Genomic DNA, 18948 nt, shown 5'->3' on the forward strand with positions numbered 1-18948 from the left:
ACAACATAACTGACTCTGATTAAGCCAATTCATGTTTCTTGGCGAAAGCGCTTAGTTGGTTTTACTTTGACAGTATTTAATGTTAAATAAACTTCTGTTTCACGCATATGTTGCCTTGGGGCTCACTTTTTTTTATTTTTATTACTGTTTACATGTTTTTGAGCCATTTGGCTTGTCTTTTGTTATATTTTAAGTTAGGCTTGCAGCTGCTGTATGACGGTCATGTAAAGAGAGTATGTGGTTCCACTTGTGGGCTGTGTGAAGGCTGCCAGCCCAGCTAGCTAGAATTTTGTAAATAATTATATGTCATTTGTGAATAGTAATAAGATTTGTATACTTGTCCTACAAATGTAAGAAAACTGTATGTTATGTGCTGAGCATCAAGTAGCCACAGTGTACCTTACTGGAAAAGAACAGAGTTAACTTGCAAAGCTCTAAGAAAATAAGTTGACAAGTAAAGAGTTTTACAATTGTGTTTAGCACAGCTAGAAGACAGAATGTCTGCAGCTAAAAATTATTTCTATTGTCTGGAAACAGAAATAATTACAGGTTTCAAAGGTAAAAGTGTGTAACTGTTTTACAACTTCCAGTTCCAGGCAAGCTTCTAACAGATAAGTATTTTTGACACAGGGGTGCTAACTTTTAAGTTTCTGTTAGCCTGGAAACTAAAGGCAGAGGTGACAAGTATGATGTATTCTGAGATAACCCAGCAGAAATGTTTGATAGCAATTTAAGAACTATCTCAGAGAGTGAGTCTGTGCATTTTTGTATCTTGCCTTGGATCTGAACACATCCATTCAGCACTTGCATTTGCCTGGCTCTGTAGGTAAGACTTAGGGACAGTGATTTCTCTTAAAGATATATAGGAATATAGTAAGATTAATCTAGATGTTTTCTGTATTTATGTGAGACTGTTCTGCAATGTTGTTTTAAAATATTTCCTGTGATTCTGAACACTGTATTGAGTTATTCAGTATTGTCTTGTGCTTTTATTATTATTTATTAAATATATTTAAACCTTTTAATTGTGGCTGGCTTGTTTAGAGATATTTAAGCTCTTAGAGTACTTGCATATGCAGTATGTGGCACTTTATAGGCCACTCCTAAACAGCCTTAACAGTTTGGTCACACTTACCATTTGGATAATAGTAACATTGCACAGTAGAATTGGTCACCCTTTGGGAAGGGCCTTATAGTAGCTGATAAAGAGCTGGTTGGTGGCAGTGATTACTACCTTACAGTCTGGGCAGAAGGGGGCATAGCTAGTGAATCTGTCCCAGCCTTCCACAAGAGTGTCTGTGTGTTTGTATATAAATCAAATCTCAAAGTGTGTGTGTGTGTGTGTGTGTGTGTGTGTGTGTGTGTGTGTGTGTGTGTGTGTGTGTGTGTGTGTGTGTGTGTTTGTGTGTGAGCTACTTGGGCACTGGTTTGACAGAGAGAGTGCTGGAGGTTTTGGCTTGACCACTCAGCTGAGATCTTAACCCTATAGCTGTGCCAGTGAAAAGTTTTATTGGGGATCTGGACAGAGAGGGAGAAACCAGCTCCAGACTGACTGTAATCTCTGTGTGCTCTTATGGGAAATTGTACTTTACTGTGTGTATTTGTCATCCTCCCAATCTGCACGTCCATCCCTGGTGTTAGTGGTGAGGATTGAGGCTCCTTAATTACTGGGACAGTGCAGGACATCACAGGCCGTCAGACAGGTACTGCGTTTGTCAGTATTAATGCTACTCTGGTATGCATAAACAAAAGTTAAAATTTGTAATTTCTTCTGCTAAAACATAGGTGCTGAAATATGAAAAATAGAGCAGTATGTCTCAAAACTGTTTTTGTCCAAATTCAAAGATGGAGAAAAGGAGTCATACCAGATTTTCTTGTTTTTTTTTTTTTTGGCAAAAAAAAAATTGCATTTTCTCTGAGGTCATTATATGAAGTGGTAGGTGTAGCGCTTCCCCACATAAATCACTAATTTCATAGTAATATCCTTTGCAGCACTCTGACTACAGTTTTCAGTCATTTGATTTGGAGTGCTTGCCTTGTTTTTTTTTTTTTAGAAAGACACATTAAAAAGACAGCCCATATATAGTGGTTCAGAATCCGTACAGATAAAATATCAAAGCAGTCAAAGCAGTGATGGTCATTCTAAAGTGTATGAATGGTGATGAATTTTGGACCATTTGCAATTCAGTACAACGTTTTGCTAACTCTTAAATTTGTTTGCCAATGTCATACCACCACACAAACCTGTAATTTAGAGATTTCTTTCTGACAATCTCTAATCCTCAATCATGGTGACCAGCAGTCATGAAACATAAATGACCAAACACAAATGCCAAACTCATTATACATGATCTAAAGCATTTTGGAAAAAAAAACAGAAACAAATCTAGATTCTGACACAAAACTAGAAAGTATGTGTCTGAAGGAGGTAAGCCCACCTGTGCCCTACCAACATATTTATTCTTCTGAGACAGGGCAAATAAATGTAGCTTTACAGAAATAGCTGTTACTCCCCCCCCCCCCCAACTTCTAGGAAGGTACAAACATGAACGCTTGTCTGAAGGAAACCAATTTCTTTTGTCTAAAAGTCAGTAGGACACAACTCTGGACAGAATTAAGTGACAGCAGGGCATTTATGTTCAGTGCATCTCTTCTTGACTGGATGGGATATCACCAGAAAAGAAATGGGTTATGGCCATGACCTAGTGATAACATGTTTCTTAATGATAACACACATGATTAACAAAGCCACATGGGAAACACACTAGGTGTATGGCCAGGACCTACTGATAAGTTAGCAGCCTGTTTAATAATGATAATACACATGATTAACAACACCGCATGGAAACACACTAGATGTATGGCCATGACCTATCGATAACATGTTTAATAATGATAACACACATGATTAACAAAACTGCATGGGAAACACACTAGGTGTATGGCCATGACCTACTGATAAGTTAGCAGCCTGTTTAATAATGATAACACACATAATTAACAACAACACATGGGAAACACACTAGGTGTATGGCCATGAAAAACCGTTAACATGTTTAATAATGATAACACACATGATTAACAAAACCACATGGGAAACACACTAGGTGTACAACTTAATGCCAAATGTAATGAGATGTGAAGTCTAAAGAAATGAAAGCCTGCATAGTACCACTCCTATTTTACTACATTTTTTAAATTTAATTTCTACTTGTATAGCAGGTAAGTCAGCTGCACTACAGGAACCATTTTCTAAACAGTACCTTGCTACACAACCAAAATAAGTGATTAGGACAGCGTAACACACAGGTAATAGAAGCAGAATGAAAATGTACAGTACGGCACGTCCGACTGAATATTCAGTGGCAAATGTAAGAACATATTATTACTAAGTAATCTGCAAGACATTAAACATGCATTTTCACATGATTTTGTTAACCACATCAAAGGAACGAAGGCATACAGTTGCAATTAAGAGAAAATGCAAGTGCATTTATAGGTAAGTGTTGAAAATGATGAAAAAGAAATACGTAAGTCTTCAGATATGAAGATTTTGTATGAAGTATTACATAATGCATCCTAAACTAGTACCAGAAATTAAGCAGGAAAGCCCACATGTGCTGTGCATTTGTTTTTTGCATGCATGTGATATGCAGGCACTTGACAAACTAAAAAGACTGTAGAGAGTCAAGCCATTCCTACTTCTGCTTTCATCTCCATTGAAAAAATTAAAATTATTTTATTTTATTTATTTACTTTCAGTTTGATGACTGGGGAGGTCCACTGGGCTCAAGGAGCCCGTTTTCAGTGGAGGCCTGGGAGAAATGCTCCACAAAACATAGCAGACATAGTAACAATTAAACAATTAGTAAAAATTATGTAGTAAAACATAAGCACAGTAGAATATCAACATAGTATGGTATACAGTGCATATTTACATGTAAATACAATTAGAGGTCGATAATACAGAGTCACCATTATACTGAGGTTTTAAATCTTCTGAGAATGCTATGAAAGAAACATTTGTAAGAAAACAGTAAATATGATTGAACTCCTATTGGGTAAGGTGGAAGATAGTTTATGTAGTTGTTGTTATTGTGTCTTTTGCTTTTCCCGGTTAGGGGTCGCCACAGTGGAACTCCAGTCTGCTAATGATTGGCAGTAGATTTTTATGTGCCGAGTTGCCAGCCGTGATGCACAACCTTCAACGAAGGTATGCCCATTCATGCATGTCTTCACACAGAAGACGCTTTAGCTGAGAATCGAACAGGACAATGTCTTACTGTGAGGCGACAACGCTACTGTATGTATTCATGTATTAGGCAGGATTAGGTAGGTAGAGTGCAAGTGCATTTCCTGTTATTGGAGAGGTAGGAATGGAGCTGGGTTATGAAGTGATCAGTGTTTTGAGAAATTCTTAGAGAGGGAGGAAGAGAGTTCCATTTTTTGGCTAAGGAAAAGGATAGGAGAAGCTGACCTGAGGGATGGTTTGGTTTGTATGCAGAAATGAGATTTTGGTGAGCAGATCATAGAGTTCTGTGAGGGGTATATAGTGGTAAGATATTAGTTAGTGCAGGGCACTTAGTGGGTTTAAAAATGAGTTTGTGGGCTGTAGTGATTTGGAGGTAGTCTAGGTAGTTGGGAAGTTCTAGCCATTGCAGTAGGTGGAGAGGTATGCAGTGGTGGGTAGAGTACTTGGACTTGGTGGCAAACTTTGAGATTTTGTTGTAACAGGATTCCAGTTTAGAGGAGATAGAGGAAGATAGGTTGATTAGATTCATGCTACAGCACTCTTGACTTGCACTCCATGCCTTGTAGACTGGCTTCCACTCCTCTGGCAACTCGTGTATAAAACAGAATTATCATCAGGTTTCTAATAATAACCAATTTATTGTGTGTTAAAGACCTGGATACTAAGAAAGTCACCTCAAGAGCAAAGCTCAAGAAAGGAGTCTTGGCATCCATACTGACAGCACATGATAAAAGGTTATTACCAGTGATCTGGTTATGATTCTTTGTGTTGCATGGAGCTTTATCCCCTGTATATACTACCAATTACAGAAAAAAGTGTAAAAAGTATAGGAGCATGAAGGGTTTTACCACGTTTCTTACAGTGTCAAAAGGACAGCAGACAGAAATGAAGTGTACCTCTGTAGAATTAAGTTTTAAAAGTTTTAGGCACTTTGTTCTGCCTCATTTTTGTGGTAGCATGGTGTTTTGACTGCTTTTAAAAGTTCTTTTACCTTCTGCTGCTGTTCTTTGCAGGTTAGAAATGTCCACTGTTAGTCTCTAAGCTTCTGTTAAGCACCCCTAAGCACTGTTAAAATGAGGTCTTGTACTAAGGATGTGCTTAACAAATTTATCTTTTTTTCCCAAATTTCATAGGTTATTGTAAGATTCATAGGTAGTGACTAGGCATGCAGTCCTAGGAGACCACTGTGAGACCTCACCCAAATTTCCCAACTGCCCCAGAGCACTGCCTACTTAAGTAACTAGCTCCAAGTCACACATTAGGCAAAAGGAAAGTAAGGTATTCAAATCCTGGACTACTGGAAGCAGGTTGTTACCAGCTTCTTGCCTTAATCATCTGTGCTAACTGCCAGACTCTACATATTTTTCATAGCATAATCAGAGCATTCCATGTATTAACAGTAACTGATGCTGCAGAAGCATGGCTTGAGTAACTTTGGGCATTGGTGATAGAAGCTAACTGATGAAGTGCTATGGGAATGAGTAGGGCAGAGGGTCAGACTTTAAAAAGAAAGTTGTAATTTAAAGGGGCACTTCATAGTTTCATGTCACCTAATCATTTAAAAGCCCCACAGTTGAGGGTTATATCTAAAGCTAATTTAATATCCTTTTTCATGTAAACTCAAACAAGCCACGCACAAGGCTATGTCTTCATACACTACAGCCATTTTCATTCCAACCTGATAATCTTCTATTAATCTGTACAGCTGTGCTGTACTGAATAGCCAGATATTTATTCCTGTAGCCTTTGGTTCTATCTATAGTATTTATATCATTCTGCAATCTCAGCGGCTTTAAGTTTAAATGGTTTTATAAAGTTTCTGCTATCAGGATAAATGTTGACACTTGATTCTTTGGCACCAGTAAACTGCAATAGTGCATATATTTTTGCATCCATAACATTAAGTAGCATAAAATCTTTATTACTACCTTCTCTGTAAATACTACTGTTTCAAGACGAGGTGCCCGTTCTTCTTCTGTAGCAACATTAAAAGCCCACACACCTATCATGGCTGAAGTTTCACAACTGTTTCTTTGTTTGATACTTGGATCATGCTCTCTAAATGAGCATTTAAAATATACTCAGGTCACATTGTCAGTAATTATCTGGTTATCAAATCAAACTGTAAATTGTTTCTCACCTTATAGTGTCAGGTTATTAAAAATGAGTTATACAGAGCTACTACCCACCACCATACACAAAAGAGAGTCTCACCCAACTCCAGTACTTGAGTACAAGCACGCAAGCCCACAGCTGTGATGGATGCTCAAACGTTGATTTACATTACTAAATGTAAAACAAAAAAATGGGGTAAGAAGCACCAAAACATATATAATTTTATATATGCAGTTTTTATATTTTCTATGTTGTGTGACCCTCTGAAATCGTTACACGAAAATTCTCACAGTAAACAGAAAAAAAAGCCTGAACTCTTATTTTATGTTAGTAAAGCATTCATTAAAATCATGTAAGAGCAGAATAAAACATATAACAAAGTTAAGTAAGCCTAGCCTGAAAACTGGATAAGTCAGAAAAAAATCTCACATAAATCAGGAAAGAAAACAAGCAAATGCTACCACCAGTAGTAACATTAACAGTAAGCAAGTGGTAGACACATTATACATAATGAGGGGGTACCTCTGAACCCCCTGCATTTACAAATCACTCTTTTGTTGTAAAAAATAAGACGGTATTAAGGGAAAGGCTGCAGTAATGTGTCTTTATATTGGCTATTAATGATATATGTATTTTGTAAAAGCAAATAGCAGAATTGTCTATTAATTTTATATATAATCTATTAGGGCATAGCACTAAAGATGGTGGTAGCTTGTCTAATACGGGTACAGTATGTAAATGCATTACTTGTATAAAGTAAGCCTCCTAAAGGGTCTTCTGTCAGTCGATCAACAGCACTTTCAGTCAGTGCTGACTTATCAAAGAAATTTGGGTGAAACAACTTTCACCACCAGTGGAGTTCTTTTTACCCCACTGTTATGTAACCTTGGAATAGGTATATTTAAGTTTGAGGGTGTAGGGTGGGGGGGGTCCACCCATATGAGGAAGTACAAGGGGCTTGCCTGTCTGCAATTAAAACCTTTGCCCTGAGGTTTGAAAAAAGTTATTTCATACTTTTTTTTTTTTCCAATTGATCAACTGTCAGTTAAAGAGTGGTCACTTGATTAACATGAATCCTGTTAAAGCAGCCAAGCAACGTTTATGTTATAACATTGCTTTAAAAATAGTCCATTAAAATAACAGCAGCTGTTGTGTCCAACAACTATAATTAAAAGTAGTCCCTATATATGCTGTCAAATTGCTTTTGAGGTGTAGATTTATATGAACTACATAAGTATTCTTAAGTTACAGGAAATGATATGTCAAACTACCATCCAGTCATCAGTCATCCTGACCCTGCCCAAAGCTCTGTAGACTTTGCAATGTGGTACTTCAGCAAAGTTCAAAAATCAGCTTACACAAACATTTTGGATAATCTTTTGCACACATAAAGCATTTTACAATTCGCCTAGTATAACTGTTCGGTTGTTAGACACTTTACTGTATAACATTTTCCGAGCTTTAAATGTATTTGCTATCTGTACTTGCTGATTTGCCCCTTTTATACATCCATTATAATATGCTGTGGCAGCATAACGCAGTTAAATATCTAAAACCAGGCAAGCTACAGACACTAGCATGGTAGACATTATTACAACGGTGTAGGTCATTAACCGCATGCTTATGCTGGGAAGCAGTGAACTTGAGCTGACTATAAATATCCCCCTCCCCCACTGGATACACAATGGATCTGCATTAGAAAGGGGGCATATAAGACACAGTCATTGTAAATAATATGGCTGCTGAATGGAATTATAAAAATATAATTAAACATAAAATACAGTCTAGGAAGCTAGAACACTGCCATACTGCATGATGTTCTCAACCTCATTACTGCTGTTGGCCTCCCTGTCAGTGGACACCAAATCTGGCCATCAGTCTGGTCCCAGTCATCCTGTGAGGAGCACAGAGCTCCTGGTGGGATTCTTTGTTATGTTTCACCTGTGGGTCCTGGTTGTGGTAGCACCATGTGTCTATATTGGAGCAGGCAATGTAGGTCTTACCTCTGTCATGCCAGGTGTAGAGGGTGGCTGCAGTGAAGCACTACGACAATGCATACCTGAGCCACTATGACAAAACAATCCACTAGCATTTGTTGTCAGAGCTGACCTACAGTTTGTGAAGAAGCAAGTCAGTATTGGCATCCCCTTGTCCCCTTGTTAAGCAGCTCCAGTAGTCACCCTCTCTCAGACCAAAAAGGCTTTCCATTTCTGAAGCAGAGTCTGCAATAGGTATTAACAACTGAGACAAAATCATCATAACCTCATAATAGCAAAACTGCATATTAGAGAATCTTGAAAACTTGAAAAACTGTTTGTGCATGCCAGACAGCATTCTTACGAATGCAGATCATACTGCATTCATAAGAAAAGATTCTACAAGGACAAAGAAAACAAATGGAATGGAGATCGCAGTGCAGTGAGGATCTGGAAATTACCTTTATCCCCACTGTAGTGCTATCTCAGAGTTGGTATATTTAATTAGCAGGGAACGTGGGAGTGCAGGGGAGCTTGCTATCCTGTAAAATCATTGGTAATGGTATGTTTTTGTTTTCTTTTATTAGTTTTGCTGCAGAATCTTTTCTTGTGAATGCAGCACAGTCTCCATTCGTAAGAATGCTGCCTGACATGTGCAAATGGTTTTCGAGTTTTCAAGATTCACTAATATGCAGTTTCACTTATGTGAGGTTACAGTGATTTAGTCTGTTTTATAACACTCAACATTGTGGGAAGTCAACTTTATGAAGTAGATCTATATGTTGTTGTTGTGATCTATATACATATATATATATTTTTTGGTTTTACACACCTGTAAGTTTTTTCAATAACAGGGGAGAAGGATAGCAATAAGCCCAGAGCCCAAGGAGTGCTGAGGTCAGTAAAGAAAATTTATCCAGCTACTTGAGTTCTTCAGCAACTCCAGTAATCCTAGTACTGTTTGACTTGTCCTTGTTCACTAACTAAGCTGCTTTGACATGCACTGTCATCTGCATTTTGAACTCTGTTTCAACTCGGCAGACTTCACCCATGAGTACAGTCTTTCTTGTCCAGTTGTTTACTTGCTGTAAACAGTTTAATTTTGGCCACAGTGTTCAAGTATGAGTTAAACTGCTGTATTATTACTGGTAAGAGTTACCAACAGCAGCAACTCCCAGTCAAGTTTGTCCTCTATGACAGCCAAAAGGCAGCCCGGCTGGAAAATAATTCTGGCATTGCTTTTCACATTTACCCTGGGGATATGATATCAGGCTAAGTGATATGCCTTCCACTCCCCAATATACCACCACATGCATCTCATCAAGTCAAAGAACTGATTAAAGGCAAAGAAAATTTACTAATTGCCAAGCAAGTGTAGGTTCAGTGGTGAAGAGCAACATTTTTAAGCATCCATCATTTGGCATACTCACTGTGTCCTTTATTATTTCGAAAGGACTGTTTTAATTTTGCTTTTGAGGACTACAGATTGGTCAAGAGTACATGCCTTGGTCAGTGTAACACACTGATACAGTTCCACACATTTGGAGACCTCACGCACAAACACATCTCTTTCTACTCCTCCGTTGTCATACCACCCATGCTGTCTTGTGAATTTATTGCCTTTGGGAATCAGCAGGACATAGACGGATCCACAAATATTGAAGAAATTCAGTTACCAGCTCTGATATTTCATCAGATACTATTCTGTCTGTGGGTTAGTAATGCATAATAAAGGAGAAGGAGAAAGAAATATAGTATGATCATTTAAATGATTTTTATTTCATTTTGTTTTTAGTTAGCTTTTGTTGATAGTGTTAGTCCCACTTAGCTAGTGAACTCTTTTCAGTAGAAAACCAATTGAGCACAACCCATTTGATAGTTGCCAGTTCGCTTACAGTTTTCAGACGACCTCCTTAATTGTAACAAATTGTGGTGCTCGACGATCTTTGGAATTTCTGAAAGCACACTTTGATTGTGTGGTCATCACAGATGTTGCTTCAGGGAAACAGGCATCAACCAGACAACTAAATACTGTGAGGTAAAGCCCATCACAATACCATTCATTTTACATTAAGACCATTCTTCTGTGAAGTGAAAGAAGCATCATTTAGCATGATGTTTGCACTGAACTGTAGTGTTGAACAACAGAGGGATGGTAGGGCGTTGCTATAATCAGATTTGCTTGATTTGTCAGAGAATACTTAGAAATCTTTATGTAGGTCTAATATATGATATCCTACCACAAGTTCACCTCAATCAACTCCACAACAGTTTTTTTTTCTTCCCAGCTTCACATTATTACAGTGGTATCCGCAGTCGATGTTGAGCATAGAAAACACTCGTCATTAACGTGCTTTGGAGTTTCATTCCTCAACTCAAAACTAAGTCAGACAACTTGCATATAGTTTTAAGGCTTGGTATACAGTGGATAATCACTGTTTCATGCCATTAAGAATATATGCATCTGCCTGGAACAGACAACGGAAAGTGATACGTGATGGGAACCTACATACAAACTATCTCCTAGGTAATTAGACTCAAAACAAAATAAGATAAAAAGTACATATGGATGTAACATTTAGTCTTTTAGTCAACAGTAAGGCAGGTAACTGGAGGGAATTTTTCTTGACAGTACATAAAGAAAAGAAACAAAATATTAATGCCATTTTCTGGCATTAGGATTCCAATTAATAAACTGCAGTATACAGTTCAAAATGAAAGCTCATCTACTGGGCCTTACATATGAAATGTCCAAAGTCTGAAGCTCCATCAGTTTTTTCTGATGAAGAATTAGTTTATTTCATAAAATGCTGATATTTTGGTTTCTTCCTTTAATTTTACACATTTGGTATGTCTTACTTCTCTGCTTAACAATCCTCTACAATCTGGAACATATTTCACTCTATACTTTTTATTATATTTTGGTATATTTTATAAGTGATCACATTACGGCAGTACTTTGCACAGCATTTTATAAGTGATCCCATCACTCTGTCTTCTTACTTCTGTTTGCTGATTGTGTAAGTTACTAAGTTGTTTGCTAAGGAAATTAATCTAAATGTCTAGAAACCCAAATGTCTAGACAGAACTGAGTGCACAAAGCAGAAGCTCTGAAAATAATGCATAGTGTGTGTGTGTGTGTGTGTGTGTGTGTGTGTGTGTGTGTGTGTGTGTGTGTGTGTGTGTGTGTGTGCGTGTGTGTGTGTGCGAGTGCGCACGCGTATGTGTTTGTGCGCGCATGCGTGTGTGTGTGTGTTTGTGTGTGTGTGTTCATGCGTGCATGTATGTATGCACGTGTGTGTATGTATGTATGTATGTATGTATGTATGTACACATAAAGAAATGTAAGATAAACTGCCACATTTCTACTCTTGCATAGTGGCAAAAACAGCAGCTCCCACCTAGTGGCTACACAACAAGCTTACAATAGTTTAAAATGGGTCATTCCTTTTCCTAGATGTGCTAAACCTTACAAGTTACTTCAGCTAGATGTACTAACTAAACCTTAATAAAATCATTTGTTTACAATTCCAAATAAATAATTTCACAACTTCTGTGAATGGGAGGATTCTTGGCTTTGTATTAGAACATTACCCAACCACGATTTTCACGCAGGAATGGGCATGTCCTACACGAGTGACAGGGCTGCATGACAAGCCATGCAGATTATACAGTGAGATGGTGAATATCCATTGTGAATATTCATTATCTGGCCGTTTTTAAACACGGGCTTCATGCTTTTTTATGTTAGCTTTAATTACAGTTACTATAGCTTTTAGTAGGCAATATGTAAAACAGAGATTAAATAGCGTTATCCTCATTTTCTACATTTATAACTATACCGTCAGAAGCACAGCATGTCCTGGGTGTCTGACATGCTTTGTCACTTTGTACTTAACCACATACTGTATCGCAGGAAAAGAAGTGGGTCAGAAGGGCAGTATGTACGCAGTATCCACAAGTTCCCGTTTTTCAGTCCAGGACCATAACCCATGCACCCCCCCACACTTTTCTTTGGTTTAATGTTGTGCAGTAATTGCTTTTGCAGGGGGGCAAAATCCCCTGCACCCTCACCTTATTTTAAGCATTATTCTGGAGATAAAGCAACAAGCAATATTCTGAGGCAGTGGGACAATAAATTCATACAATAAATGCAATAAAAAAGACCTCCCAGAAAGGTCGCCACCCGCACCGCGCACCTCTACAGAATACGAATTTTAAGTCTGTGTAATAGTTTTTAAATGTGCAGCATATTATGTGTTCGCACCCCTCCACTTTAAAGAATTGTAATTCTCAGCGTAATAGTGTAATACTTTTGTATAAATGCAGCTTATTCTGTGTTCGTTTGAATAGGTAAATCTGTTTGGATCAGTACAGCATTTGTAAGTACACGTTCTGCCAAATTATTTAGTATAAGATTTAATTTATTGAAGCTTTTGATCACTGCAAATTGGAAATCCTGGTACCAGCAAATAAGGGAGAAAAGGCTTTGTATTAAAATAATTACAATGTTTAGCATACTCATCTTTCTGAGGATGTTTTTCCATGTTTATTCAAAGCACTTTCCAAAATAAACGTCATGGGCAAAATGCTGGGCGGGGTTTGGGTGGTCCTTGCTACTGCGCATCTGGTGGGGTAATGTTCTAATGCAAGACCGGATTCTTTATGGGTTTGGATACTTGAACTTGGGGTGCAGAACTATTTCTGTCTCATTTGCCTATTTCACACCAGCTGTTATCACAGCAAAAAGCAGACATTGCCAGGAACTAGCAAGTAAATACAACAGTGGCTTGTTTTGTACAGTAAAAATGCCATGTGGGTATCAAGTGCCATTCCACTTTGCATAAGTAGAGAACAGCATGATACAGAAAATCCAAAGTGTATTTGTTTTACCTAAATGTAATTTTTTATTGTTAAATATGACTTTCATTGTTAATTAAAATATTCTTTACAAAATAATTTTTTTCTCCCTCGCTTTTTTAGCTGTGTCCGGAGGTTAATAACGCTATCAACGGACTTGAACCACATCTTCAAACAATACCAAGTAGGTACCTAGTGGCATTATCACACTTCAATCTCTGGTAGTTTTAGTAGCCAACTGCTAGGTCATTACCTAATTCTGTTTTCAGTTTGTGACTGCAAATATTGTATGCTATTACAAGCAAGTAGAAAGATGTATACTATACAAAGCTCCACAAAAGTTTCAGACAGTACTTTTGTCACATTAGCATTCTTCAAATTCCTTCAGTCAGAACCACCACCCCCAAACACACACACACACACACACACACACACACACACACACACACACACACACACACACACACACACATTGATTTTTTTTCAGTAAACATTTCTTTCTGTAAAACATTGAAACAATTTATTATTGGAAATCTCAAGGTACTTCACATGTTTGGTCATTCTGTATGATTCAATACATTTATTTTTATCAGTTAAAGTTCCTTAATATAACTTTGCAATCAAATTTGCAGGGTAGTGCCATACGCCTCATGATGACAGAAGAATCATGAGACGAGGACAACAAATGATTTTTAGAAGGAAAAAAGGGAGATCAAGCTGTGGTGTGACCTGTAAGTGGTAATAATGAACAAAAGCTGTAATTACGACTTACTATGAATGAATATGAAACTACAGAGAAAAGGATTTTACATCATCTGAAGCAACAATCAGAACTGTTAGTTGGGTGTGTCACATTCTGGAAGTACAGGAAGCTAATGTCTGTGATCTCTTGCACTACCATTATGGTGCTATAGGTTGCCAGCTGTGTAAATCGAGGTTATAATTAGAGATAATGGGTGCTAGGTCAACTGGACTTAGTGGGATAAACCTTTGCTATGACCCAGGAGACTGAAGTTCAGCTAGTGACTTGGACATCTGCTGGAGCTAGTGCTGCAGAGAAGAGAAATGAGGAAGGTTAGCTTGCTTGGCTGTCTTTGGTGGGCAGCACAGAGAGAACCTGTGCTTGGGGCACACCATGATAGAATCCGTGGAGACTGCATGGATGTTCATATCTACAAGGGAGGCAGAACCATTTGATGACATCATGCTGTAGAGCACGGAAGTGCAGCACAAAAGCCCATTCCATGCCAACCCTTTGGATACTGATGAGCATGGACACTGAGATGGCAGGACCTGAGTACAAACCCCCTTCAGAAACAAGGATAGTGATTCCATTCCTAGTTTGCCTGATCTTTGCTCCAAGGCCAAGGAGGAATGAATAGCTCAATGTGGCAGCCTGGGCGTAGAGCAATGGTCAGCAGAGGAGTTAAGCAAAAAAAAAAAAAAAAAAAGCCTAGAACAATCTGGACAGCTGGAAGGGCTTTTATAAAATTTCCCAGAGCCTATCTTATGAGTTCTTTATTGATGCAAAGGAAAACTCTTGCTATTAATGATCCTCAGACTGACTGGATTTCCAAATATCTACCTATAAGACAAATAGCTAGTTAGTATAACAGATTTTTTTTTTGGAAGATAAAGTAATATGACAGAATTTTAAGTTAACTGGAGTACTGGAAGGACAGGATGGCAATAATTGTTTGGATTTCATTAAAACGTATATGACACTCTGGACTGGACAAAGAACAAATAAATTGTGAACAAAGACATTTTTGGATATAGAGAGGCCTTATTGGTTGCCTCAGTCCCTGAATGACAAGGCATGGCAAGCTTAGAATAATACTGTCTCAGTTTGTGAAATTAATAGGTGAAGTAAGCACAAAACGCTTTTGGGGAGCCCAATGTCTCACCTTCATCAGACAAATTAACAACCAACTAACTAGCATTTTTATATAAAGTAGTACATCTACAATTAAACAATCAACTTTAATTAGATAAATACAACGTATAAAGTTACCTGGGATTGTGCACCGTTGCTCAATTTGTGTTTTTTCCTGGTTCGTGGAGTATTTTGTCTGACTTGGGTTTTTTCAGTTTGTGAAATGGTATGATGTATGAAAAGGAATACATTTTGTGGCAACTTTTCCAGCCAGGAAAACAACATACTGTCGAAGGGTCACCAGTCTGTATTGATGACCATGTCACAGAACGCACATTGCATCAGAAACTGCAATTTGCCGAATCAAACAAGAATGTAGGAGATGGAAAATTAAATACAGACAGACATTCTGCCAATGTTGAAAATGTTTTAATGGTGGCATGCTTATGCTTAAGAAAACAAAATTGATGATGGCCAAGTTAAAGGACTAACCCAAGGGACTTATACTGTGATAAAAGAAATGGAACTGTTTGGTCATTCTAAGACAGTAGTCCACTGAACATCAGCGGAAGTGGAGGATACATGGACAAAATAGAGTGATTATGATCAAAGTAGAGGTGTTTGTGTATTTTGGCTTGCTAACTGATATGAGGTGGCCTAAAGGATCATACCAAGCTAACTGACTGGACTGTTTGCATTTTCTGGCTGTTCCTCAGTATGTGTGCTACATGAAGACACTCCATTCTGCCACCTACTGGACTATTATATATGTTTATCCAGGTCTATATTATATTGTCGACAGCTCACAGTGTTGACTCTGAAATGTTCCACACCAGATGTCGAACTACTAAAATAGTGAACAGCCATATAACCAATTTCTTTCCAACGGAAAGAAATCGGTTGGCCAAACAACAATGCCCCCCACACCCCCCAACGTGAAGGGCTGTGCCCCCCATACCCCATTTTGGTGCTGAACATTTCAGAGTCGACATTGTGAGCTGTTGACAATATAACATAGACCCTGTTTATCCATTTGTTGGGGTTAGAATGGGATTTAGGACATACTAGTAATTTTTAACATGATGGGTTTCTACCAGTATGCCTTCAGAAGGATGTGAGATAACTCCAACGTTGAATAAATACGTCCTTTATTAAAATAAATACTGCAAAATACGATAAAACAATAAACTCAGTAAAACAAAGAGCTTTTCATCCCACCAGTGGGGAGACTTCTTCAGGTAAAATAATTCATTCATATTTTCAGCATTTAAATACATTCCTTTACTTAACCAAGCCTCTGCAAGCCAATGAAAATAGGGAGTTATACATTGCTCATTAATAATGAATGGAAACCATCTCTCGAAGTTAACTCTGTGTTAAACCCACCTCAATTGTTCTTACAGATGTTACAGCAATAAAGTAGCAACAAACTCCAAAAAATTGATAAAGAACAACAAATAAAAGCTTTTGTGTAAAAGAATATGTGCTTCTATATATGAATAAATGAGTTCCTGGTTTGACCCTAAACACTACTGTCCTATGTACATTTAAATGGGTTAAAAAAGGTCTTAGAACTAAAACCATTACATACTATTAGGCTAAAAATATATATATATATATATATATATATATATATATATATATATATATATACCAATAAATTAATTACAATGTTTTACAATATAAAAATTCATTTCTTGCATATCAACTCACCATAGCAGATTTTATAAGTTTTATAAGTACCCTTCCCTTTTGGACATCTCAAAAAAATGTTACAATGTAGGCCAAAATTTGAAAAATATTTTGGAATTTACAAATGCTACAATTAAGTATGCAAACAGGAATTGCATGTTTAATTGCAAATCCTTTACCATCAGGGATCAGGAATATAGGATTACACACAAACTTAACTGTCAGTCCAAAGCTGTGGTCTATGTAGATCAATGCCAGCAGTGTTCAGCATTCTACATAGGAAAGACTGACATGAGGTTTAGGGAAAGAGTTTATGAACACCTGTACCACATAAAGAAGGGGAGCATGGAAAATGCTTTGAAGCAGGCACAGGCAAGAATATACAGACCATCATTTTAAGTTTAAGGCAATTGACAGCGTCATCCCAGATGGGAGAGGGGGCCGGAATCGCTGTACCTGAAAAAACTGGAATTGATGTGGCAACTTGAGACTAAAGCCTGCATCAGTCCTGGGTTGAATGAAATCTACTCAATCACGTGTATATTAAAGTTAAAAAAATCTTTTGAGGTAATGGATGTGAGTGAGTATTAGGCCAAAAAACTGATTGGGCATGTATGTATTGGGGCTGTCACAAATCAAGTTGATTCCCTTTGGATAAGACAATTTTAACAAGTTTAACATTATAATATGTTAACATTGTAACATTTTTCCGAGACGTCCAAAAGGGAAGGGTACTTATAAAACTTATAAAATCTGCCATGGTGATTTTATATGCAAGAAATGAATTGTTATACTGTAAAACATTGTAATTTATTGAATATATATATATATATATATATATATATATATAATTTTTTTTTAGCCTAATGGTATGTAATGATTTTAGTTCTAAGACCTTTTTTAATCCATTTAAATGTACATAGGACAGTAGTGTTTAGGGTCAAAACAGGAACTCATTTATTCATATATACAAATACATGCTTTACACAAAAGCTTTTATTTGTTGTTCTTTATCAATTTTTAGGAGTTTGTTGCTATTTTATTGCTGCAACATCTGTAAGAACAATTGATGTGGGTTTAACATAGAGTTAACTCAGAACGAAAGTTTTCATTCATTATTAGTGAGCAATGTATAACCCCCTATTTTCATTGGCTGGCAGAGGCTTGGTTAAGTAAAGGAATGTATTTAAATGCTGAACATATGAATTAATTATTTTGCCTGAAGAAGTCTCACCACTGGTGGGCCGAAAACCACTTTGTTTTACTGAGTTTATTGTTTTACCATATTTTGCAGTATTTATTTTAATAAAGGACGTATTTATTCAACTTTGGAGTTATCTCACATCCTTCTGGAGGCATACTGGTTAAAATTGTTGTTTTTAATTTTCCTGGTTTGTGATGGGTTTCTAGACAGGCAAGTATTTTAAGCTAGTGAATTTCAGTATGTATAACCCACATGATAATTTCTAGCCACAGAAATGTATGAGGTTAATATGGAAATATGGTACAGACTTTTTTCACTGATTACAATAGTTAATGTTGTCGATGTTATTTCCTACTCTATTTTTTGCTGTATGCAAGTATGTGTAATGCAACGGAGTCAGATATACAAAATGAACCTTTGAATCTGTCGCTTAAAGAGGAATTGTATTCTGATTATCAGTTTCTAAAACATTATTCCGTGACGCTAGTATGGGATTTATAACCCCTCTAATTTTGAAGTTACAGCCTTTACTTTCATGCATATTTTAAGTTGTTGATTTTCAATGTGTATGACTCTCAGCCTCAGAAGTATGTGAGGTCAGTATAGAACGAGTTTATAGCCTAGCGTCTGCTGTTAATTACAATAACTAATGCTATAAATGTGTTCTTCTACATTTTATAAACAGTAATGAGACACTATGTCCACAAAAGGTGATTTGAACACATTTATAATTTTGTGAGCATGTGTTTATATGTTTTATTTATATTTAAGAATATCCTTTGTATTTTGAATAGTAGTGATTAATATAAAAACACATTAAGATAGACAGTATATCAGGATGCTTATGTTAAATAGGCAGCAGCCTTACATAGGATAGATGGCATTTGTATGATATTTCTGTAGGTTACAAAAAGAGTGTTCAGCATGGTTTCCCTATGCAAATGCAAAGTTTAATTATTATTTCAAATATGCT

General features: G+C 37.1%; 1 protein-coding gene across 3 annotated transcripts in view; it reads left to right on the plus strand.

Annotated features, from left to right (window-relative positions):
• The window catches only part of LOC122817133 (bactericidal permeability-increasing protein-like), a 388416-nt gene that overhangs the window by 138643 nt on the left and 230825 nt on the right, over window positions 1–18948 (plus strand). For all 3 annotated transcript variants that reach the window (XM_044090325.1, XM_044090327.1, XM_044090326.1), the window contains exon 7: window positions 13327–13387. In XM_044090325.1, the coding sequence (XP_043946260.1) occupies window positions 13327–13387 (61 nt within the window). The remainder of the gene's footprint in view (window positions 1–13326; window positions 13388–18948) is intronic.

This window comes from Protopterus annectens, chromosome 12.part0, assembly GCF_019279795.1.
Source record: "Protopterus annectens isolate FY-2018-M chromosome 12.part0, PAN1.0, whole genome shotgun sequence".
NCBI classification, from domain to species: domain Eukaryota; kingdom Metazoa; phylum Chordata; order Ceratodontiformes; family Protopteridae; genus Protopterus; species Protopterus annectens.